Source organism: Drosophila albomicans, chromosome 2R (genome assembly GCF_009650485.2).
Source record: "Drosophila albomicans strain 15112-1751.03 chromosome 2R, ASM965048v2, whole genome shotgun sequence".
Taxonomy (NCBI): Eukaryota; Metazoa; Arthropoda; class Insecta; order Diptera; family Drosophilidae; genus Drosophila; species Drosophila albomicans.
In genome coordinates this window covers 24,779,540-24,804,013 of record NC_047631.2, presented here as the reverse complement: position 1 = coordinate 24,804,013, position 24,474 = coordinate 24,779,540, and the positions used below count along the sequence as shown (strand labels likewise).

The window sequence follows — 24,474 nt, the reverse complement described above, 5'->3', positions numbered from 1 at the left end:
AATCGTTTTTAGTTACAAAACAAACAACTACAAAAAAAAATGAAAAAACCAATCAAAGTTAAATGCCACGAAATCGAATGGCAATCAAGGCAGCGACCGTTGTCCGTTTAACTACTTTCAAAAATTACCTGCAACCTGCATTATCACACCACGTACTTAGTTTAGTTTCATTTCGTTTCTTATGCACCAACCCCAAGTTCAAACATTCACCCAGCACATTTATGAAATTCACAGGTAGATGAAGCGTTTAATTAAAGTAACTTTTCAAAAATTCATTTAAATAATGTGTTTTAAATATTTTAAATTCATTTTCACTTATCAAAAATAATCCAACATAGAAAATTACTACTTTAATTGAATTGTCCATTGCATGCAAAATATTACGTATACGTTGAAGTATACTTTTTGAATTTATATCTCCAACAAATCGTCTACACGTTTTTAAGTAATGAAAAGCGAACTGCTCGATAATTAAACAATTCATCTACTCACCGTGAATAAAAAAAAAACTCTTCCACACTTTTCCAAAATTTATCTAGTGTTATCAGCAATCAGTTTATATGTTGTGTTGTGTTCATTGCACGTTTTCGTTTTGTTTTGAGTTTCCGGTCCGTACAGTTTCATTAATTACTACCCAACACTACGCTCATTAACCTCTACACAGCGTTTACCAACACCCAACCATCGCCATTCGCCCCACTCACTAATGCACTGGTTTTTCATCGGTTTGTCATCAGTTTTTTGTTGTACTTTTTTTAATTTGTTCTTTTTTAATAACAAAAATTCCAATTTGCAACCAAATAACCGTTAGAACGAATTAACCATAAAAAAACACAATAGAGTGAAAGAGAAAGAAAAAAAAGAAGAAAGGAAACTATTTTTGTTCCGCTTGTCGCCTGTTTTATTGAAACTATTTAAAACAGAGTTTTAATAGAATTTTCTACATTCATTTCTCTTTTATTTTTTTTTTTCGTTTTGTATAACTTCTCATTTAGTTTAATTATTGTTTTCAATTTACTAGACGTGAATTAGAATTAGTTTACCACTAACTCTAACTAACTGAATGTGTCAAAAAAAAGAGAAAAACTTGAAACTTTTTCTAAACTTGAACTGAAAACTCATTAACTAAATGCACAATTTGTGTTTGTTGTTTTGTGTTGTTGTCGTTGCTGTTGCTGTTAGTCAATTGTTAAACTAGTGAACTAACCAACAACTACAAAAAAGTAAAGTAAACTAACTAACTAACCAACGGAGCAACACAAGGTCCAGTCGTATATTGTGGGTAACATTCCGCGAATCCTTGAACTAACCTCTGATTTGACTTACTTGATTTACTCCCTTTATTCCCTGTAGCCATACGGGCCGTGGAACCTCGCTATGTTTTGCCAGTTCTACGGGGGAAATTGACGACGGCGAGTACGCGACATTAAGGGCGGCAACCGCCGGCGCCGTTGTGGGCATCACCATGGGCAGCATGAAGACCACAATAACGGTTGGCGGTGTCACCAGCGGCGGCGGCGTTGGTGCCACTGGCGGTGGCAGCATTAACGGCCTACTACATCTCAGCGAATATGATGAATTGCCACCACCACCAACGAGTCAGCAGCAACAACAACAACAACAACAACTGCAGCAACATCATCACGCTCTTGGTCATGCCCACGATTATGCTAATCTGAGTGGCTTGGGCGGCATCAGTGATGATAATATCTCTGAGGAGGGTAAATTGTTGGCCTGTGTGCGCGATGATAGCATCACGTATGCCTCCACACGCGATCTGGAACCACCGCAGCAGCAGGCAACGCCTCCGCCGCCGCCACCTCCGCTGCCCATGAAGGGTGCCCCGATGCCACAGCCACCCAACTTGCCGCAACCACATGCCAGCTACGGACGCGCTCCCCAAGCCATGCCCGAGATCATGCAAATTTCACCCGAACATCACAAGTCGCCGCAACTGCAGCAGCAGCAACAGCATCAGCAGCAACAGCAACTGCCACCGCACCATCAACAGGCATTGCAGCATCCACTGCAACAGCATCCATATCCACATCCGCATCCGCTTCAGCAACAGCAGCATCATCTAGTCAGCCCATTGGCTCCGGTCACGGTCGCCGTGCACACCAACGAGGCGCATGTAAGTAGCTAAAAGAACTCGAAAGGCGGGCAGATGAGGCAGACGAGGCAGCAGCAACATTTTGCAATTGCGTTTGGGAGTCATGCAGTGTAAACATGTGTAGCATGCCCCTCCACCTAGCCTCACTGCCTCTAGGCAGCACTCGGAAATGTGAATATTTGTTCATTAAATTCACTAGACACATGAACACTGAACAAACTTACAGCTCATGATGCGGATATGCAGAGATGCAGTTAGAAACGGGCAAAATAAATTATGCTGCTGGAATTTAGCTGGCAATTTTCTGAGGTTGCAAATTAAAAGCCGCCAATTAGTTGCGAATACTTGATCAAAGACTTTAATGAAAGTTGATAATCATCTGCGACAAGTTTCAAGTTACTGCTCACATTACGTATACGTAATACAGAGGGAATAAATTTAAAAGAATTTGAGCTTTGTTAGACCAAAAAGTTAGTGTAGCAAACATTTCGACTTGACAAAAATTCAAGTTTCTACTCACATGACGTATACGTAATACAGAGGGAATAAATTTAAAAGAATTTGAAAAGTTAGTGTAGCAACCAGTTCGACTTGGGAAACCTGCAACACAATTATCTGTGACAAAAATTCAAGTTACTACTCACATTGCGTATACGTAATGAAAAAGGAATAAATTTAATTGAAATAGAGCTTTGTAAAATTAAAAAGTTAGTGTAGCAAACAGTTCGACTTGGGCAGCATGCAACATGCATGTGTGGGCTAGATTGATGCGTTGCGTTCAGCACAATTTGGAGACGTGTGGGACGAGGGGCGTGCTGGGACTCGTGTCACGCCCGCGGCTGCAGTGCGGCCAGCCATGAGATTTATGTTTGCTGTTATGAGACAGCATAAATCAGTGCCAGCACCAATGCCAGGGCCACAAGGACACACACGCCTGTCTGATGGATAGTCAGAATGTCTGTCTGTCTGTGGGTGTGTGCGTGTGTGCAGGACAGGAATAATCGGACACTCGCCTGATTTAATTTCATTTTCACTTGCAGGCGCCGAACTGAAGCTGACATTAAACGACTTTTTCCCCCATATCACAATCTCTCACTCTCTCGCTCTCTGTCTATGTCTCTCTCTCATTCTCTGAGCCTCCTCCTTTGCGTCCTTCCACTTTCTCTCTTGCTCACGCTGTTCTGTTATCCTATTATCCATCAGATCGCCTCCAGCTCCACACCCCGCTGTCTGCGTCGTGCCGACTCTGGCGTGCCAAATGAGGCGCTCACGCCACGCAGCGATACCAATTCGATCTCGGAGAGCACCAATACCACCTCGCCACCGGAGCGTGCCCCATCCGAATCATCGAGCGGCGTCCATTCGGGCGAAGAGCGTGAACTGGAGGTTGTTATACGACCACGGGTCAGCTGCAAGGCGCCGCCACGCCCTCCACAGCCGCCCATCCAGGAGGAGCCCTACGGACGTTGCACCAACATGCGCATGTCCAGCTTCAATGCTGACCCCTCTGCCGCCGCCGCCGCCACAGTCATCAATAGCGCCACGCTGCCTATGCAACGCAGTGCACCGGAGCAGAAGTTCGACTATACGGCCCATTGCAGCACCATGCCACTGCCGGTGGGTTGCCACAGCCAGCAGCTTGCCAGCAGTAACGGAAACAATAATGGTGGCTATGCCTCCACTTCGGCCATGAGCAGCTCAATGGGGCCATCGCAGGTGTCCAGCTTCAAGTCGCCGTCTAGCATGCATTATGCCAATGCTGCTGTTGCCCTTGGATCAATTCCACCAACAGCAGGAGCAGCATCGCTGCATGGACCACACACCACCTTGCCCAATGGAGTACGCTACTCGAATCCGCACTTTTTGCGCCGCCTGCCGCACGTGAGTAAGGCGGCCGAGTCGCCATACGGACATCTGGGCTATGGGGCCGCACATCATGCCTTCAGTAAACTGCCACACGAGACGCATCCAACCATACCCGAGGATCGAGATTCGGCCAACTATTCGATGGCCTCGGATCAGGACTGTGCGCTCTATGTGACGGCGCAGCTGCACTAAACGCCGACTCGAAAATGATCAGCATCATTAGATGTCATTTAGTCATATACGAAACGATTAGTCAGAAAACATACATATAGTATCGTAGTATTGCATAAAAGTCAGCATAGGTATTATCTATATACATATATGTATCTGTATCTCTTTAATCCTAAGTGTATAGAATGCCTCAAATCTTAAATCTTCCATATTCACAGCACAATTTATTTGGAATCAGTTGTTCGATTAAAACTAATTCCAAAAACTAAACTCCCCAGCCCAAGTTACAATATGATTTGCCGATCTAATGTACTAGTATATATAGCACAAGTCCCACGCATAACTTTAAGATATTAAGGCGAGAAAGAAACTGTACGATCTATAGATCTATGCATACTAAATACAACTCTATATTTATACACAATGTGTAAGATAATAAGCGATATTAGTTATCGTATTGTACGTGTGCGTGTTTATCATAACATCTATACGATAATATATACTATATATGTATACTTAAACTATGCATAATATCTACAAACTACAACTAAATCTAAAACTAAATCTAAGCCAAGAGCATGCATAACTTTAAATACTTACTTATTATCAAGTAATCACAGACAATTTTTTCGCCCCCGTTAAATTGTAATTCCAAAACGAAAAACAAAAAGCAGATGCATACGAATTTAAGCAGCAATTATATGGTTTTTATAGCATTGTAAAGTGAATATGAATTGAACTACTATCCCCGATAGACATACATACGGTATTCGATATGTATTCGAAATATATAGAAAGCATTAGCAACGCTTCAGCTAGTCGTCGTAGAGTTACGATTAAATTAACTAAGCTTCAGCATATGTATTTTTATGATCTGGTCTCTCGAACGTCTAAGATTAATGTAAAATGTAATGTAACAAAGCGACAATATGAAAATATCAAATGTATCATAAATGACAAACTATTGTACGGAATTAGTTAATATTTACATATATTATATATCATCTGGAATACATATTCTTACGCAGAACTCACGGACTCTACAAAGCACTCCCCATACATATCTTCCCCAAAGAAAGAATACAAGATTCTAATCAAGACTTTAAACTCGCTTTTAGAAAACAAAAAGAAAAAAACCAATCATGCCATTTAACTTTACTAAATATTTAAAGACAAAACAAAAATTGAATACTTAAATATAATTCCTATATATGGCACTCACACAGTCAACACATTTATTGTGAATTTTAAAGCATCGTTTTGATTTTTGTTATAAAGACTGATTAGTATTGTAATACCAAGAAGCAGACCCAAACACAACAGCACAATCACCCTTTTCAATTTTCACTCTACGATTATATACGATTTCACAAACCTTATGCATTATATGATTCTAGATGAAGTTAGGCCATAAACTTATTTAAATTAATATAAAAAACATTTAACATTGGTTCCTTTAAGAAACGCACTAAAGCTTAACCGAGAGCATTAGACAGATATTTAAGTCACACTTTTGTAACATAATTTCGATTCAATTTAAGATTAACGATATACATATGAATATATCTAACATGAATACTAAGTATGCCCAATTCAGATATGACAAAATATGTATGTATTTATGTATTTGTCTAATCATGGTCATATCTATTGTAAGTCTAACTAACCAAGCGAGTATATTGTAAATGATTGAAAGAAGAATGCCGCCAATGATCCCAATGTGACACGACACATGCATCTATAAGTATATATGCAAATACGAGTATATTTATTACAACAACACATTAATAAGCAAATGTCAAATCTTAAATGTTTGAATTATTTATACATACCATATATGATTAAAGGTTTATCAATGGTAAATAAAGAAATACCACCGCTTTATGTGAAACCCCAATATATCTAAGTGTTCTTTGTTGGCGCTTTTTTTCTAGTTGATCGATAGAGTTGGTCCTTGGAATCCTAGCAATACATGTCCTTTAAAAATGCGGCATGATATGACAGAGATATAGCTTGTTTTCAAAAAAGCATCTTTGGTTCACCCTCAAAGTATGCTATAAAATTTAGTTAAAAGGGCCTCAAATTTTTTCAAGGGGTGGGCATAGAAAATTTGTCAAAAATTGGTCAAATCCGCAGTAGCTCGGCCAATTGAAGGACGATCGAGATGTCCTTTGGCACAAAGATATCTCTAATCAACACAAAGTGATTGGCATTCTAACAAGGACGAATGTCCTGTAAACAACAGAGTTACAAGGACTTTTTTATATACAGAAAAAAGCGTATATCTCGGCTGTATCCTGTCAGATCGTTGTGAGTCCTGTGTCAAGCGAATTGTACTTGTGAGGACTATCATCCTGCCAAAGGACATTCCAATCGTCCTTGTAGTTCTCGAGTTATCCCACAATTTGCAAATTTTACGTTATTTTCTTGAGCCGCACACCAAAAAATTACAAGTGTTGGATCCTTAGATGACCCCATATTTTGTTGATGCCAATCGATAGCTTTGGTCCTTGCGATCCTAACAATACATGTCCTTTAAAAATGAGGTAGGATATAGCCGAGATATAGCTGGTTTTCAAAAAAGCATCTATGGATCACCCTCAAAGTATGCTATAAAAATTAAGTTAACAGGGCCTTCAATTTTTTCAAGGGTAAGCATAGAAAATTTGTCAAAAAGTCGGAAAGTCCGCCATATCTTGGCCATTTGAAGGACGATCAGAATGTCCATTTGCACAAAGTTATCTCTAATGAACACAAAGTGATTGGTATACTAACAAGGACGAATGTTCTGTAAACATCAAAGTTACAAGGACTTTTTTATATACAGAAAATAGCGTATATCTCGGCTGTATCCTGTCTGATCGGTGTGAGTCCTGTGCCAAGCGAATTGTATTGATGAGGACTATCATCCTGCCAAAGGACATTCGAATCGTGTTTGTAGTTCTTGACTTATCCCACAATTTGCGAATTTTACGTTATTTTCTTGAGCTGCACACCAAAAAATTACAAGTGTTGGATCCTTAGATGACCCCATATTTTTTGATGCCAATTGATAACTCTGGTCTTTGCGATCCTAACAATACATGTCCTTTAAAAGTGGGGCAGGATATGGCAGAGATATAGCTTGTTTTCAAAAAAGCATCTATGGTTCACCCTCAAAGTATGCTATATAAATTGAGTTAATAGGGCGTTACATTTTTTCAAGGGGTAGGCATAGAAAATTTGTCCAAAATTGGTCAAATCCGCAGTATCTCGGCCATTTTAAAGATGATCAGGATGTCCTTTGGCACAAAGATATCTCTAATCAACAAAAAGTGAATGGTATACTAACAAGGACGAATGTCCTGTAAACAACAAAGTTTCAAGGACTTTTTTATATACAGAAAATAGCGTATATCTCGGCTATATTCTGTCTGATCGGTGCGAGTCCTGTGACAAGCGAATTGTTTTAGTGAGGCCTAAAATCCTGCCAAAGGACATTCGAATCGTCCTTGTAGTTCTCGAGTTATCCTGCAATTGGTTCGTTTTTCCTTTTCCTCGAATCATAACAGAAAAGAATATTTTGTTGCATACTTTTAGGCAGCATCCAACTCGTTCTAACAAAGTTAGAAAGACTGACTAGAAAACATTTAAGTTTGCAACAAATTAAATTTGCCAAGACCATTGAATATTATTTTAAATGAAAGAACACTTGGGTTGTTTTATTAGAAAACAATTTTAATGAATATTTCTCTTTTGTTTTGTTATTTAAATGTTGGTTTTCATTAAATTTGTAGTTTACACAATTTCAAGGTCTGCGTTTTGCAATTTTTTTTAATGCCTTCTCTGCAAATTTTATTTTTAATAATATAATTACATAATTTCTCTTTTGGATTTTTATCTTTTTGTTTTTTTGTTTTTTACATATTCATTTTCACAGTTTATTGTCGTTTCTCGACCTTCGATTTTTGTCGAGATATTAAAATACAATATATTCGAAGCGTATTTCACGCAGCCGTTTGCTTTTTGCTTTTTGTTTTTTTTTGTTTTTTTTTTTTCATTTTTTACTTTTCAACATTTTGCAATAAATGATATATCTCTTTGTTCTTGTTGCTGTATATTTAAATTGTTTTTATCAGTTTGAACTTAGTAAATAGCATTTTTTTCGGTTTTATTCTTTGTCTCTTTTAAATAACTTGTCATAATATATCATGTGTTTCAATAACAATTCTAGATGTGTGTATAATGTGTAAATTTTTTGTGACTGGAATTCTAATTATATAGATGCACCACAATGAAATGCAGTATGCTGCAGAAATACTCTTTCCAGCAAAAATTGCATTTTATTTTTTTAATTATTTTAATACTAGTAAAATATTGAAATAATAAATAGTTGGATTAATTATTGAATATATCGGACAAAGAAAGATTGTTACCAATACAAAACAGTTTTCATTTAGAAAGTTTTTCGGTAGCTACTTTATCAATTGTATGGAAAGAGCATTGAAATATTGACGCACGCCAATATTATAATTTAATGTGTATTATCGTATTTGTATTTTTATTGTTGCTGATTAATAAAAGCATTTAAATGTTTTTTTAGGAGAGCACTTTAAATAAAAAAATAGAGTTTTATCTTAGAAAAGTTTTGGTTGTATGAGAAATGTAAAGAGCAGAGTGTCAAAGTCTGGTTATTATAATTAGTATGTATGTTTTGTATGTATTTGTATGCATTAATGTATCTGTACTTGGATCTGTATCTGTCTCTAAATATCGTTTAAAGTGTGGTATATTTATTTGCTGGAAACCTCGCTGATAGTATTGAAGTTCTTGAAGCGCGTTTTAATCTGGTTCTAGGTGATGTCCCTCGATCATCTCTTGCGACAACATTTTGAATGTATTTTCAAGTTGCATTTAATGGATTATTATTTGGCATTCGTTACGTATATATTGTGTTGATGTAGTTCTGTTTCTAGAAACGTGGATGGTTATCCATATCCGTATTTGTTTCTGAATGTAATGCAAAAGCTGATGAATGGACGGACAGGTTGAAATTAATATCATCTGATGTGAAGGAATATAATTTATAGTTTTTATATGTATGTTATGTATGTAAGATCTGAATAGGAACAACATGAATAACAGTAGTTAAAACCTACTGCTCCCAACTAAGTATATAGATCTCTCGCAGGCATATGATATGTTTACTCAAAATGAACCATTTCGTGTAGTCTCTTCTCTTAGAGACTGAATGCATTGCAAAATGTTGCCCAAGAAAACGCGATCAAACGCTAAAACAATGTTTGTCATATACGTTTCTATATCGGAATAAGTAATTGTTTTGTTTTGTTTTTTTGTTTTGTCTTCAAACTCTGCAAATAAATTGTCTATAAGCCTAAGATGTGGCATGTGTTTCACTTTAATATGAATTTCAATAGCAAGCAGGTAACATTTTTACAGCTCACACTATTAATTTGAAGGTACTTGATGCGGTTATCGAGTTATCTGATGTAGGCAGAAGATATATACGAGTATGCAGTTGAATAAATATTTTTAGGGGTCCGTGTGTCTGTGATCTAGAAGCGAGAGCGTGATGCGCGTCTAATGCTTGGATTCTAGAATTGAGAATGCTTTCAAATAAATCTCTCAATATCGAAAATGCATATATAGAAGTCGTATTCTATTGAAATATATATCGATTGCCGATTGCTAATCTATAGTATTTTCAGCACTTTTCTCAAAAACTTGCACACTGTGGATTCTCTGCCAAGTTTATGCAGTTGGGCAGAGCGAAAAAGCGAAACAAAAATATATATTCTATATAGTACTTGCATAATGGCTAAGTTTAACAAATTTGAACTCTCTATGGGTATGTGTGAGTAGATGTGTGTGTGTGTGTGTATTGGTGTGTTTATGTGGGTCTATGTACAGCCTAAGATAAATTTGTATTTATCAATTGAATGCATGTTTTGTTGTTTGTGTTTTACCAAATTAAATTAGCTCAATCGGTCACGCTTGATAAATATTTTGAGGATTAATAGTACATATCTCATCATATATCATATATCTCAATGTTTTTTTTTTTTGTTTTAGTTACTTTATGATTAACTTTAAGTTTAAGTTTATCGTAAGTTAGGCTTATTTAAGTGTTAGTGGTTCTTTGCTTGCTTAAACATTAAATATGTATATATATATATATATATATATATATATATATGTATATATATGTATATGTATGTGTATACATATATTGTATATAATATATATATATACTCGTAAACATTTTGAAAATCTGTATCTTTAATTTATTGATTTAAATTTAGCTATATTAAACAACTTTGCTTCTTCTTCTTCTTACACTCCACCCTATTTTTCTGTAACTTTTCACTTGACTTAGCATTAGGTTCTATCTTCTCGATCTTCTCGATATTAGCACTTTTTTTTAATCTTATATATTGGTTGTAGTTTTTTTTTGTTTTGTTTTGGTTTTATCAATAATAGTTTAATAATAATAATAATAATTAATAATAATCGTATTACGAAAATAATAGTGATCTTAGGTGTGTAATAAAAACTCTTTCAAATATGCATCAATTTACAAGTTTCATTTCTCAAATATAATATTATCAATTAAATTAGACGTCTACATATACACATATATACAATATATGTATATGCATGTGTACAATTATATCTTGGATCATTTATTTTGAATTTCATAGTTAAGTTGTTTTTACTTTTACTGCCTCTGCTTGTGTTCTCGGTTTTGGTTTTAAATGCATTTGTTCTCATGACTTACAAAATTAACTAGATTCTTATACTTTATGGAAATCTCCCGGTCGTAGAATACAAAAAAAATATGCATACATATATATATATCGATGTATATATATATACACATATATATATATTGGACATAGATTAGGCCAGCAACGTGTCGACTGGAAATCGGGCACATATCCAATATCCATTGTTCCGGTAACTCCCATTTGCATAGTTCCTGCAGGCTGACCTTGGTCCTTTGCTATTTGGCTGCCTGGCTGGCAGCTCTTTGCAAGGGTTACTGCAATAGTTCGATCAATAACGATTAGTGACATTTTATCGATAAATGATTCATGAGTATGTAATGTTGTTAACGGGCAAATTAGTTGTTAGTAGCTTTGTTTTAGTGTATGGAATTGTTATTTGTATTTTCGAGTGGTTATTAAAATGGCATTTAACTAGCGAGTTATACAGAAAGCTGCTAATAAGGAATTGTAATCGAATAAAATATATTTGATTATCGATATAGTTGGTATATTAAATAAATTATAGATTTGTGCACTTACAATTCAGTTCGTTTTGCTTTTTGGGGGCATGTTTGCAATTATTGTTTTATTTTTTTTTGTTTGTGCTTGTTTGGTGTCTTTAAAGTGTTTTCACTGTTGTTGGGAAGTGTTATTCACCCTGCTCCTCCATAATTGATTCACCGGCCCAAACAATCGGACGACCCTAATCATTGTCGTAGAATAGATACACATAGATATCAAAATTCGGTGATCTAAATAGTATTTGACTCTAACCTAAACGATTTGCGATTATACATATGTATATTGATGGATTATTCAGCTATATTTTCAGCTAGCCAAGATTTGCCATTTTCAATGCATTTCATGTTGTTTTGTTGTTAATATTTTTTGGGAGATTCGATAAAGCAAGAACAGCGATTCAGGGAATTAAATGGCTGACTAGTAATACGAGTAAAGTGAACGAGGATGATAAATGATAAAGTTACGAAATTACGATATTACGAAACTACACATGCAAAACATACTAGAGAATTATATGGAGTTTAATTGGTAATTGGTTCGGGGTAGTTGGGGATAGAGAAACATACCTATATGAGTATTGTACGAGTCTATAAAAAACTACGTTGAAGTTGTATGCTATGCCAAAAACGTAACGGTAACGGTGATTTAAGGTGACTTGCGATAGGTTTTGTTTTCATAATTTTTTGTTCTTTTCAGCGGTATATTTTCGGTATTTTTTAACGATTTTAATTTTAATTTAAATGTTCTTTATATAAACTTTACATAATGGAAATTTGGTAGTTGTTGCCTCAGATCAAAGTATGTGTTATATGTTTAAGTATGTATTCGTGAGTATACCAAGCGATTCATTTACAGGTGTGTGTGTGTGTGTGCTTTTAAATTTGAATTGTTTTGGTCTTTTTTTTAGCTAACTCAAAACAAATGCAGTAAATGTATATGTAATCTATTTTTTTTTGTTTTTCATTGATAATAAACTTTTTTGTTTGGAATTATTTTTTTTTGTGTTTTGGTTTTTTGTTTGTGGGATTAATTGTTGTGTTTGTACAGATGTTTTTGTGACTGACTATGCTACAAAAAGTTAACTATTTTTAAAAATATTTTTTGTATTTTTTATAGTATGCAATTTTTGGCATTATTGTAAGTATAATAAATTTTACTGAATACCAAACAAAATGTTTGCTACATAAATGTATGTAAGTATAAGTATATACGTAGTATAAATGTGCAAGTGTTGTTAGTGTTAGTGTTTTATAATATTTTTTTTTTGCTTTGTTTTTTTGTTTTATCAATTTGCAAGTCGATCTCATTGAGTGGTTTAGTAGTATTTTTTGTACGTTTCATATTTGAGTTTTGAAAGTTTTTGATTTGGTTAAGTTTTTAGTTGAGAGTTAGAGTTTGAGTGAGTCGAGTGAGGCTATTGATGAGCGCCTAGAGCCTAAACCTATATTAGTGGGACAACTGACCAGTGAGGTGGTGCCAAAGAGTTTGTACCAGCCGATAACGATATTCGATAGATTCAGATCATCAAGCATTATCTGTGCCACGCCCATAAACACTTTCTTTTCAATGCGGCCGTAATCGCCCCAAACGGTCACCTGAAATAAAATCATTGTTAAATCCTTGTCAATAACATTATCAGTCATTTGCTCACTTGTAGGACACAACCGTTGTAAGGTTGTTTGAATACCAATTGCTGTTGATAAAGCGGATCCAGTGTGCGACGTGCTGTCGATGTTTTCATCTTGTCAATGCAACGTTTTCCCGATACCAGATACACCTTCACATAGGGCGCAGGCAACATCTTCGATGAGGGTTTTTGCTATCATGAGATACGAAAGTTAATCAGTATTTCTTCTTACTAAAATCTTTACTATATTTGTAATATATTTAATATCGTTTTTTGCTTAGTTATTTAGTGAACCAACCGTAAGACCCCTGGCACGTATGACCTCCACCTCGAGAAAGCCCTTTTGATGGCACAGCGATAACTGTATGTCACCCAACGAGGGAGCGCCCAGCACTTGGCGACCCACCAATTGTCCGGGTCCTAGACCATCCACAAACTCATTAAGGGCTCCATCATTACGCAGTGAAGGCGAAAATCTATAGTTTGATTCGATTTCGATTGATTTTGTTGTTGATAGAATGATAAGCGACTTTAGTATGGTTTCAGCATAGATCTTATTATTACACAGAGTTTATTGAAAATGTCATAAAACAAAAAAGATTAGTTGTAGATTTTGAGAAAGAAAGAATTTCTTACAGCCCGATTCCAGAGTGAATAGACGATCGATTGAAATCGAAATCGAAATTCAGTTTGTGGAACCAGGCTCATTATACACAGGGAGTTGTAGAAAGACAGTTAAATTGTTGTAAGTAGTTTTGGTGGCTTGTTTTGTGGTTTGGTTTTACGACTGGTTTCGTGGATGGGTTATGGTAAGTGTGTGTCTGGTGGTTTGAATATGTACTGACAGAGTGGTGCACAGGAGAATTCGATAGCATGCAAGTGTGTGTGTGTGTGGTTTTTCAGTTTCTGCAGTTTGGAATCAAATTGAAAGCCAATAGAAATCGGAACAGTTTATAAAGTCATTTGCCGATAAATGAACGAGATATATATATGGGTTGGTTTATAGTTCGCCATAGAGTCAAATAGTTTCGGATAAGTGGTACATCAAAGGTGCCGTAGTTTAAAGTCTAGGTGCCTAAAGGTCAAGAATTTAGCATATGTTCTGCTTTTGATTTTGTTTTTTTTTTTTTTGTTTTGTTTACACACATCAAATATAGCTGGAAACACGTGTTATATACATATTTATGGAAATCATACGAATACGAAATAATGTTACAAATCAAATAATAATGATAAGTTTAAATACATATTTTGGTACAATTTTGATAATACAGAAAGAGACACTGAGAATATTAAGTGGAAATTGTAGAATGGAACGCAAATGTTACGTTGGAATAAAAGTACATTATTAAGGATATACAAAAATGCAGACTGGCTCAACGATATCAAGGCGCACACAGTTACGTAGATAAACAAGAAAGAGAGATGCCGGCAAGAAGGACACAAAGAGTATAATAAACATGTTGAAAGAGAGACACACAGAGAAAGAGAGAGAGAGAGACAGAGAGAGAGACAGATGTGTTATAGTCAGGAGCACATTATGCAATAGAGTAAAGAAAAATATATATAAATTGAGAGATAGAGAGCGATACATTTAGCCATTTACAAGGCATTGAAAATGGAACTTGGAGAGAGAGTTAGAGAGTGTGAGACAGACAGAGAGCGAGAGAGAGAAAGAGAGAGAATCAGAGGCAAAGAGAGTTCGCATGTCATATAGTATTTTATGTGGTATTTTCTTAGTTTTTTGTTTTGTTTTTTATTTTTTTTGTGGTATTGGTTTTGGTTTTTGTTTTGTATTTGCCAGAAACTTACGATGAACCCTCGGAGCTAGAGATTGAATGTATGCTGCCCGCGCTGTAACGGGTAACCGCTGGCACCGGCGGCACCTCCACAGATCGCTGGATGCTGCCAGCGGAGCCGCGCGACTGCCGTTGATAATATGGATGTGGTGGTGGTAGTGTGATATGATGGTGACTAGTGGAGGAAGTACTCGCGCTCGAGCTGCCTGAATATTGTGCCTGATATTGGTCTGTCAAGAATATGATATACATATAGTACAATACGAATAATATACACAATGTGAGAGAGAGAGAGATATTCAAAACTCAAAAATTTACAAACAGCAGCAACAAATGTGTAGTTGATTTTTTTTGTGTTATTCGATTTCGGGTATCTTTTAAGTGAAGTAGAGTAGAGTATGCGACGCTGGCTTTGGGCTGAACCTTCTCCTTTTCTTGAGCTTGACGCTGGGGCTCTGGGAATAAACCCTGACTACATAGAAATTATAGGCACAGATAGTGAAATGAACTCAAGAATATAGAAAGAAATTATAGCGAAGAATTCAAAATCAATCAATTAATGTGATTATTAGCTCATAGAATACGTAAGTATTTAGAGTAAGTTCAAATGTTGGGAAATCATAATCATAATGTTAATAATAAGTACACAAATTCGTAACATTTAGTTCATTATTTATAATTGTTATATTTCGTTATATGTATGTATAATATGAGATCAGTTTTCTCATGTGAATTCCAATTGAAAATACTTTTAGTTCATTCTTTTTTAGTTTATTTAAGTTAGGAGCTGTACGGCACCAGATTTTATTATACAAGTTAAAGTTCGTTATAATTTTAGCGGCTGCATGAGAAAACAGATCTACAATTGACGTCTGAACTGAGGCTAACGTTTTTCGCCAACAATTCTATTGGTAATATATGTTCCACAGATTTGCATTTTGTGTCTACTTATAGCATATAATTTTGCTGTATTTTTCTGTTGTTGTTGTCATAATCAGTTAATTTTAAATTGCTTTTTGATGCCAATTTTCAGAGATGATTGTTGTGAACTTGTTGTAGTTGTGTATGAGTTGTTAATTGTTACTGAATTGTTTGTTGGTTGTTTAGTGTTAAATTTTTGGCTTTCTTTGACAGAGCTCCCTGTATATATACATATGATAATATCAAATTGTATCGCAAAAAACAGAAAACTTGTAGAAAACAGATGATAAACATTAGTTCAATTGTTTATTTTGTGGGCGGAGATTGAGTTTTTAAAATTCCTGGCATGCAAATTCACATGGGATAAGTTAACAATGTTTTGGTATCGGTATCGATATTTGTATCGATATCGATTGCTTCGCTTGGCTTGGCTTGACTAGTGTTGCAAAATGCAAGGCACATGTGTGTTGCAAAATACGTCGAAAAGTACAGGTCGTTTGTGGTAGTCAATGGTGAAAAACTCTTACCGCATAACTGCAAATAATGTATTTCATGATTTGTTTGTTTGTTTGTTTGATTTTTTTTTAGCTTAGCTTGTTTATAAGGCTGTAATAGATTGGTAGCTAAGTAGTAGTAGTTGTAGTAATAGTATGTCTGGCAGTTGTTATAAGTAAGTATTAACTCAATGCATGCAAATCGAACAAAGTTCTAGATAAAAATGTTGTGTAAATATGTTATATGTTGAATTTTGGGTTTTGGATTTGATTGAAATTAATATATATAGGAGTATTACGTTCATAAATGGCATTAACAATATTAAGTATTATTATTTAAGAAACAAGTGGCGTTCTTTTTTAATGTTTTGGGGTTAGTTAGTAGTATTTATTATAAACAAATATTTGCTACAAAAGTAAAATGCATTACGGATTGAGTTTTGAGATGCTCCCGCGTAACAACAGTGAGCGTCAACAGTGTGCGGCCAATCATACACACGTGGCGAAAGCTTTGCGATGTCGGGCATTTGCTGAACTGGATAAAGCTTTTATTTTTTTTTTATAGTTTGTTTTGAAAACAATAAAATGGATGCTGGCAACTGCGAGCCAGGCAAAGCTTTCGCGGTGTGCATGACGCCCTTGTGGGGCAAAATTCCTTGGTATATAAGCCTAAAAATACGTATCGACTTTGGATTGTATATTGGTTATTTGGTTGATTGGTTGGTTGGTTGGTTGGTTGATTTGGGTGGGTGGTTGTTTTGATTTTGGTTTAAAGGTTGGTTTATAGCGCTCGTGGGTTAACAAAACGAAAATCGAGTAAATCAAGAGAGGACATTGCCTTCAGCGGAAGCGGCAGAGCGAGCTTTTGACATAAGCTTTTGCGTAAAAGCTCGTCAGAATAAAACAGAGTATAAGATAGATATAGAGCGGAGTGAGAGAAAGAAGTAATAGAGAGCAAGAGCGCGCGATAGAAAGAGAGAGAGAGAGTGAGAGAGAGCGCGCGCATGTGTTTTGCAAATTGAAAAGCTCTTAAAACTAAAAGTCCTGTTTTGATTTTTTTTTTTTGGTTTTCGGGTGTGATTCTTGTTGTCTAACTAATGTTTATCATCATCGTAATTATCATCATCATTGCAATAATTAAATATCATTATTTAGCAATTGCTTTGTTTTTCCAGCAAAAGGCAACAGAAAAACCGAAAATGGAAAACGACAAAAATGATAAAGTGAAATCATAAAACTGAAATCATTATACATAGTATAGCATAGCGTAAAATTGAGAAATATTAGCTAAGTAGACATAGTTGTAGTAGTAGTAAGAGTAGTAGATAGAGTGTCTCACAGAGTGTGAGATAGAGATAGATATAGAAAGACAGTGAGATAGAGATAGAGCGAGTAAGAGACAGAGTAAATTGGACTTGTGCGCACCTTTCCCCACCAGCGCCATCGCCGAAAAACTGTTCAATTGGGTCCGCCTCCGAGGACGAGCCACGGGAGAGGCCACCGCCGCCCGCTCCTCCGCCCGAGCGCATCTCTCGCGTGATATCACCAGGCAGCACCTCTTCGCTGCGATGCACCGTGAACGAGTTCTTACCCTTCTTTCCAAAGCCCATACGTCTTTTACGACCTTTTGAGTATGCCATTTTAATAGTATTTTTTGTTTTTGTTTTTGTTTTTTTTTTTTTTGTGGTTTGTTTTGAGTTAAGTAATTTTTTTTGTTGTGTGTTACGATACCAAATCATAGTAGTAGTTTGTTAGTAAGATTAGCATATATGAATTCTATGGTTTTTAGTGTTGGAAAACGCAAAAACTTTAAGCATTACATGTCTGAAAGTGAGTTTGAACTTTTTTTTTTTGTTTTTTGAGTGTGTAAAGTGTGAGAAAACCAAAGATGCTGGACTAGCTTATGAATCGAAATACTAGAATGAAGCTTACAATGCTTTCGTTATCTGATAAATTAGTTTTTGGTTTTTGTTAATCTGATTAATCTGATTATCTGATGGTCAACAAGGCAACTGAACGAGAACTTTTATAAACGAACGGCATACAAAAGAAAGGTAACAAAACTGTCATACCTGTTGCCGATAGCTGCGACGTCGAGTTGGATTTTTTGCCCATTCCGCTGCCACCTTTTGGCGAACGTTCCTGATCCACGTTTCCGGCTTTCTTTCGATCTGTTGTCGTATCAGAGTGGCTGCCATCTGTGAAGTGGATTAGATATGTATTAGGAACATTAAAACTTATAACTAATGGAATTAGGAAACGCAAAATTTCAGGTTTGATATTGATTAATGAAATTTCTTGAGATTTGATTAAATAAAAAACCAACAAATTATTACACTTAATAGTAAATTGAATCTTTAATATAAGATTATGTATTTATTTAATAAATTTGTAAATACTTTTTCTTTCTAGATATATTTGAAATGATATTTTATGTGTTTGCCTAAATGAACTTTTTTTAATCTCAAATATTGTTTTAGTTCAAGATTTGAATTTTTAAATCAATAATTTGTTTATATACAAACTCACCAGCTTTGTCTTCAGCATCGCCGGTGGCATCGCCCGATTTGGCTGCGCCTGGTTCGCCGGTGCCATTTTTATCTTTATCGTACTCGCTGAAATCGTCATCGAGCATCGCATCGATAGCATCCCAATCGATAACATCGAGTGGAGCATCCGCATCCGCATCCGCGTCGTTCGTTGTTGTTGCGTTTGGTTCATTCGTGTTGGTTGTTGTTGTTGTATTTGTGGCAGTTGTTGTAGCAGTCGTTGCCGTTGTTGTTGTTGTTGTTGATGATGTTGTAGTCGTTGTTGTTGTTGTTGTTGCCGCAGCATTCGTTGCATTCGACGATGTGTTTGTTGTAGTTGTTGTTGTATTTGTAATGAGATTTGTGCATGTATTTGGTTGTTGTTGTTGTTGTGATGTTGCGTCAAGGGTCAAGTTGTTGGCGTCGTTTGTGGTTGTTGTGTTTTGTATTGATGATGGGGCACGTTTATTGGGTGATGCGACACCATGATGTTGTTGTGGGGGATTTGCAAAAGAGGAAGAAGAAGCATTATTAGCATTATTACCATCGACGACGATATTACCAGCAGCGGCAGCAGATGTTGCACCACCGCTCCCACTACTAGATTTCGTCAGTTGTTCCGATGCCGTTGCCATCAATCCATTGACGATGGCGATGCCTTCTTTCCCTTTTTGCCTAACTGACTGTTGTTGTTGTAGTTGTTGCTGTTGTAGTTGTTGTTGTTGTTGGTTGTTGTTGTTGTGACTATTACTAACACTACTCGCTGCTTGGCTATTGTTGTTGTGTGGGTTGTTGTTGTTACTGTTACTGTTGCTGTAGTTGTGATTGTTATTGTAGTTGTTGTTGTTGGTGTAATTATTGCTGTTGCTGTTGTTCAGGTGGTTGCTGTTGTTGTGTACACTGTTCTGTGGCCCGCCCCCAACACCAACCCCCGAAGCCCCAACGACACCGACACCGACCCCACCACCGACACCAACTTCCATGGGCGAAAAGTTGTGGGCATTTTGCGCACTCGGCGGATGCGGCAGATTGCGTCGTCGCTTCATATACGGAGCTGCCGGGCCATACATCTTCTGCTGGCTAGTGCGCTGCAGATCGAGCGACATGTGATTGCGCGCATCGAGTCCCCGTCGATGTGGCCCCCGAAACAGAGAGGGAGCAACACCGCGTCGCGTCCAACCCACATCCGAGTCATAGGTGATCGTTACGATCTTGTCGTCGGTGACCAGAAAATGCGAATGACTCAACGGATTCGCGGCATCCACATTGGCGCCCATATACGACTGACGTATGTTCGTCTCGGAGCCGTAACGTCGTGAGCTGGGCAATTGTCCACCCATTTCCTCGGGATAACCGGCCATGTCGAGCATCATATCGGGTGGCATCACCTCGTCCTCGTAGCGTATGCGTCGACGGCCCCAACTCTTGGTGTGCAGATCGTCGTAGTCGAGGGACCGCGACTGTCCCTCGTGGAACATGCGACGTCGCTCGAGCTTCGGTTTCTTTAGGATCGAAGTGGGTTGCGCCCGTGCGGTGGCCTCGGCAATGGGCACCGCCGAGACGAGGGCGTCCTCGCTCAGCTGTCGGGACAGACGCAACACAGATTGTGTGGGCAGCGATGGGGGCGTGGCCAGCTGCGATTTGGCACGACGATGCGCGGTCGGCGTCGGTGTGTGAACATGATAGGTGGGCACCACGCCCAAATTGAGCTGTGGCCCCGTCAGACCGCCCAGGAAATGCTGATCAACGCACTCGCCACACATCGTGGGATCCATGGTGGGCAGCGAGGGTTCCGAGCTGCTCGGCTGGTACATGGAGAGCGAGGGACGCCGCAGCAGTTGCTCGGCACTGTAGGGATACGCAATGGGCTGGTGCTGTGGATGTGGATGGGCATCGGCCAGACAACAGGGATCCCCACAGGCGCCAATTGCCAGGCCGGGCGTGGCGAGCGCTGTGTTGGTGGACAGGACGACCGGCTGACTGCCGTTCTGGCAGTGACTGCAGCTCTTGTCCAGATGATCACGCACATAGCCCACATACGAGCTGGGCGAGGAGGATACTGTGTGGGCGTGCGCGTGGGCGTGGGCGTGGAGATGGGCGTGATCGTGGGCAGGCGTGGTTGCGGTTGCGCTGGCCGCTGAATTGGAGCTGCGAAAGAGATTCATGACGGGCGTGGTAATGCGCTTGAATTGCTCAAAGCTGGGCAGCGGCATCGCATAGGCGTTGTTGCTGTTGTTGATGCTGTTGTTGTGGTGGTGGTGGTTGTGGTGGTCATGAGTGGTTACAGTGGTGGGGGCGAGCGGCCGTCCGTTCAAGTGGCGTCGTTGTTGTAGTTGTTGGTGGTGGTACATGTCTGGCGGCGGCTGTATGAATGTTGTTGTTGTTGCTGTTGTTGTGGTATGGGGCAAATGAGACGATGGCGAATAGTAGACACCATGCGTATGCAAATGTGGTTCATGCGACAACGGATCAAGCGACAGCGACAGCGACAGTGGCGTCTGCGTCTCCTCCGCCACCAAAGCTGGCTCCACAAAGAACTGCTCGACCAGTTCACCGCTATTCGTATCCGTCACCAGCACTCGCTGTGCTGTCATTGGCAGTGCACTTGCAGCGTTGCCACTTGCAGCTGCTGCTGCTGCACATAGCGCCGCTGTGTTGGGTGGCGAGTCAGCGGCAGCCAAGGCGGCCAACTGTTGCAGCTGCTCGAGTTGCTCCAGCAGCAACAATTGCTGTGTGCCGCCACTCGACAGATAGTCGCAGTCATCCACCTCGATGGTGTTGGCACGGTGGTGCTCAATGGGGTGGTGATACACCTTGAGCCCGGTGACGGGGCCACCGCCAACGGTGCTGCCCAGCAGGCTGTGGGGCACACCGCCGAAAAGATTGCGCCAGTTGCGTGGAAAGCTGACGATTATTGGTTGTGGTTGGTGGTATCGGTGGTTGCCATTCGTTGATTGGTTTTGGGTTTGGTTGTGGTTGTGGTGAAGTGTAATAGTGTGTGGTGGTGGTGTGTAACAGTTGAAGTTTCGCATGCAGGGATAACATGCGGCGGGCATTTTTAGCAGAGTGGTGAGTTTTTAATGTGGTGGGTGGTTGGTGGTGGATAGGTTTGTGTCCAAAAACGAACGATCGTTAGCAGATGCAAGCGATGGTTTGCGTCCGAGGTCGGCGATAGTGTGGTTTTGTTGTTGTTAAGGTTGTTGTTGAAGTTGTAGTTGTTGTGGTGAGTTCCGAGTTCACATGTGGCGAGAGTCAGTGTATGTGTGCAAGTGTATGTGTATGTGTGTGTGTGTGTGGTGAAGAGCACGCAAGAGAAGCAGTGAACACAAAAGCGAGAGCGCGCGTCGATTTTGAATCGTTTCGATATTTGTTTTATTTGTTTGTTTCGTTGAATTCGAATAACGCAAAAAATAAATGCAGAAAAGAAACTTTATGTTTTTCGGATTGCCTTTTGCATTTTTTGTATACGTTGTGTTTTTCTTTTTTCGTGTTGATTTTGAGTGTTGTTGATTTTCTTTTTTTGGTTTTTGTTTTTGACAGAGAAAGAGCGACAGCGAGATACAAAGAGAGACTGAGAGAAAAGAGGGTGGGAGAAAAGCGCGCTCTTCTGATTCGCTGAATGGAACTGAATTATAAGGGCCTAATTAACGGGTTAATTTAGGATTTTGTAGCGTCTACTCGAGAGAAATATAATGCATCCAATCCAGAATGTTTATGTACGTAATTTCAGCAGAATTTTTTGTTTGGCAGCTTTGCTTGGCATGGCTTTGGCTTTTGGCTTTTTGGCTTTGAACTTGAACTTTGAAGCGGACGCGGTGCAGCACGAGGCGCCGAGTTCAATTCTCGGCTCACTCACCTGAGTCCACGCGATGTGCGCGGCCGTTCCGATTGCGTTGAGAAGGCGCTGGACGTCACACTGACCACCGACTCCATGTCCGAGTCACCGAATTCACCCATGAAATCTTTATCCGGCGACAGAGAGTGGCGTGGCCGCATTCGTGTGTCCATCGACTGCAGATCGCTGTCCGACAGTCCGGTATAGTGGCGTTCCCAACCGCCCATGCCGGTACTGCGATATGTAGCCTGATGGTGCGGCTGTCGTGTCCGATGACGTCCAAAGCGACTGCCCGAAGCGAGGCGCTCGTCAAAGTCCTGACCCAGTCGATCGCGCAACATGGCGCTGCGCGAAGTTTGTGGTACCTATAACGGAAATTTCAGTTGGGGTAAGGCGTTTAAAGAAGTGTAGTAACTCTCTAAGATCGGATGATTGCGTACTGATCATCGACTGATCGACTACAACTAACTCGATACTGACTGAGGAAATTTACAGGGTTTTGTAGAGCAGAAAACTATGTAAATGCATGGTTTTAGTAGTTTAAATGATTTGGTTATAAAACGCATCAAACTTCTTCCTAACAACTTTAAGAAAATTGGTCAGGGTACCAAAATTAGAGTCTCTAACTTTAAAATTAATCTTGTTATTAGAGTTTTATCGATTTGCGGGGCGAAAGTGGGCGTGGCAAAAATTTGAAACAAATACAATCTTCTAGCAAGCATAGAAGTGCTGTCGAAAAAAATTATAAATATGTCTCTAATAGTCTCTGAGATCTAAGTGTTCATATGGACGGACAGACGGACAGGCAGACATGGCTATATCGACTCTGCTGTATACGCTAATCACGAACACATATAATTTATAGGGACAGAGATGCCTCCTTCAGCCTGTTACATACATTTCTTCAAGACCCAAAATTATAAAATCCTATTATCGGGTATAAAAAGGAACAAGACTGATTTAGAGTAAAATCAGAAATTTACGGAAAATATTGTAGATTCTTTGAATTCAAGTCCCGAAAAGTATGGAATCTTATTTATTCAATAGAAATACTTTAGGGATATTTCTTCTACTTCGGAGCTGAGATTCGATCTCGTCATCAAATAGTTTGCAATTCTCATACAGTGTTAAGATGCTTAGAATTTCTTACCTGTGGCAGTTGACGCTTTTTGGGAGATCCCGTGGGCGTGGCAGTCGCTGAGCGCGATTGGAAACGTTGCTGCTGTGCCGCCGCCGCAGCCGAGCTGCCGCCGTAAGCAGCGGCGTTGGGTGAACCGTGAATTGGAAGCACTGGATAGTCAATGTAACGATCGTCGGGGGGCGAGAGGGAGCCTCGACGTGGACTGCTGCTTCGATAGCCGTAGCCAGGCGCACCGTGCCCCGACCCGGATCCGCCGCTGTGGTAGTTATCGCTTGGTGCCGCCGAGTGGCTGCGCTGGCTCAGGCTCATGCCACCGGGTCCAATGGCAGCGCCAACACCATTACCGCCACCTCGCCTATAGTAGCCCGTGGCAGAGGCCTGCAGGGGGAACGATGCAGAAAACGATGTAAACTTAAGTATGGTGGGATAAGCAAATACAAAAGGGGCAAGATGAGAATGCTCTGCTCAGCATTCCAGAGCCGAATCCTGTAGAGCTTACGGTCTAAGAGGCTTATACAAGTATATTTGAGAGAGTGGAGAGAGTGGTTCTGAGTTTCATTCAAATTAATTCAAGTGTGTGTTTAGTTGTTGGTTAACTGTTATTGTTTTTTGGTTACTGCAAACTTCTACTGGAACACGGATAAATAGTATGCGTAAGTTGTAAGTTTAAATTTTTTGTAATTACAAGTC

At 38.9% G+C, this 24,474-nt stretch overlaps 2 protein-coding genes across 12 annotated transcripts in view; one reads left to right on the top strand and one right to left on the bottom strand.

Moving 5' to 3' along the window:
* The window catches only part of LOC117573983 (protein tincar), a 44,379-nt gene extending 38,338 nt beyond the window's left edge, over positions 1-6,041 (top strand). Inside the window, exons 7-8 of one of the 2 annotated variants that reach the window (XM_034257531.2) lie at positions 1,354-2,134; positions 3,317-6,041. In XM_034257531.2, the coding sequence (XP_034113422.1) occupies positions 1,354-2,134; positions 3,317-4,171 (1,636 nt within the window). In that variant the 3' untranslated portion in view covers positions 4,172-6,041. Of the gene's footprint in view, positions 1-1,353; positions 2,135-3,316 lie in introns of those variants that run through there. The other variant, XM_034257533.2, reaches the window with a different exon arrangement.
* A 3,388-nt stretch (positions 6,042-9,429) lies between these two features.
* LOC117576885 (regulating synaptic membrane exocytosis protein 2) overlaps positions 9,430-24,474 on the bottom strand; it is a 60,535-nt gene continuing 45,490 nt past the window's right edge. For 3 of the 10 annotated variants that reach the window (XM_034262013.2, XM_034262021.2, XM_034262022.2), the window contains 9 exons: positions 23,794-24,162; positions 22,665-23,008; positions 18,810-18,895; positions 18,353-18,478; positions 17,706-17,904; positions 13,365-13,542; positions 13,091-13,258; positions 12,006-13,034; positions 9,430-11,192 (listed from right to left, as the gene is read on the bottom strand). In XM_034262013.2, coding sequence (XP_034117904.1) covers positions 12,828-13,034; positions 13,091-13,258; positions 13,365-13,542; positions 17,706-17,904; positions 18,353-18,478; positions 18,810-18,895; positions 22,665-23,008; positions 23,794-24,162 — 1,677 coding nt within the window. In that variant the 3' untranslated portion in view covers positions 9,430-11,192; positions 12,006-12,827. Of the gene's footprint in view, positions 11,193-11,457; positions 11,621-12,005; positions 13,035-13,090; positions 13,259-13,364; positions 13,543-14,878; positions 15,096-17,705; positions 17,905-18,352; positions 18,479-18,809; positions 19,587-19,685; positions 21,713-22,664; positions 23,009-23,793; positions 24,163-24,474 lie in introns of those variants that run through there. The other 7 variants (XM_052008044.1, XM_034262014.2, XM_052008041.1 and 4 more) reach the window with 7 other exon arrangements.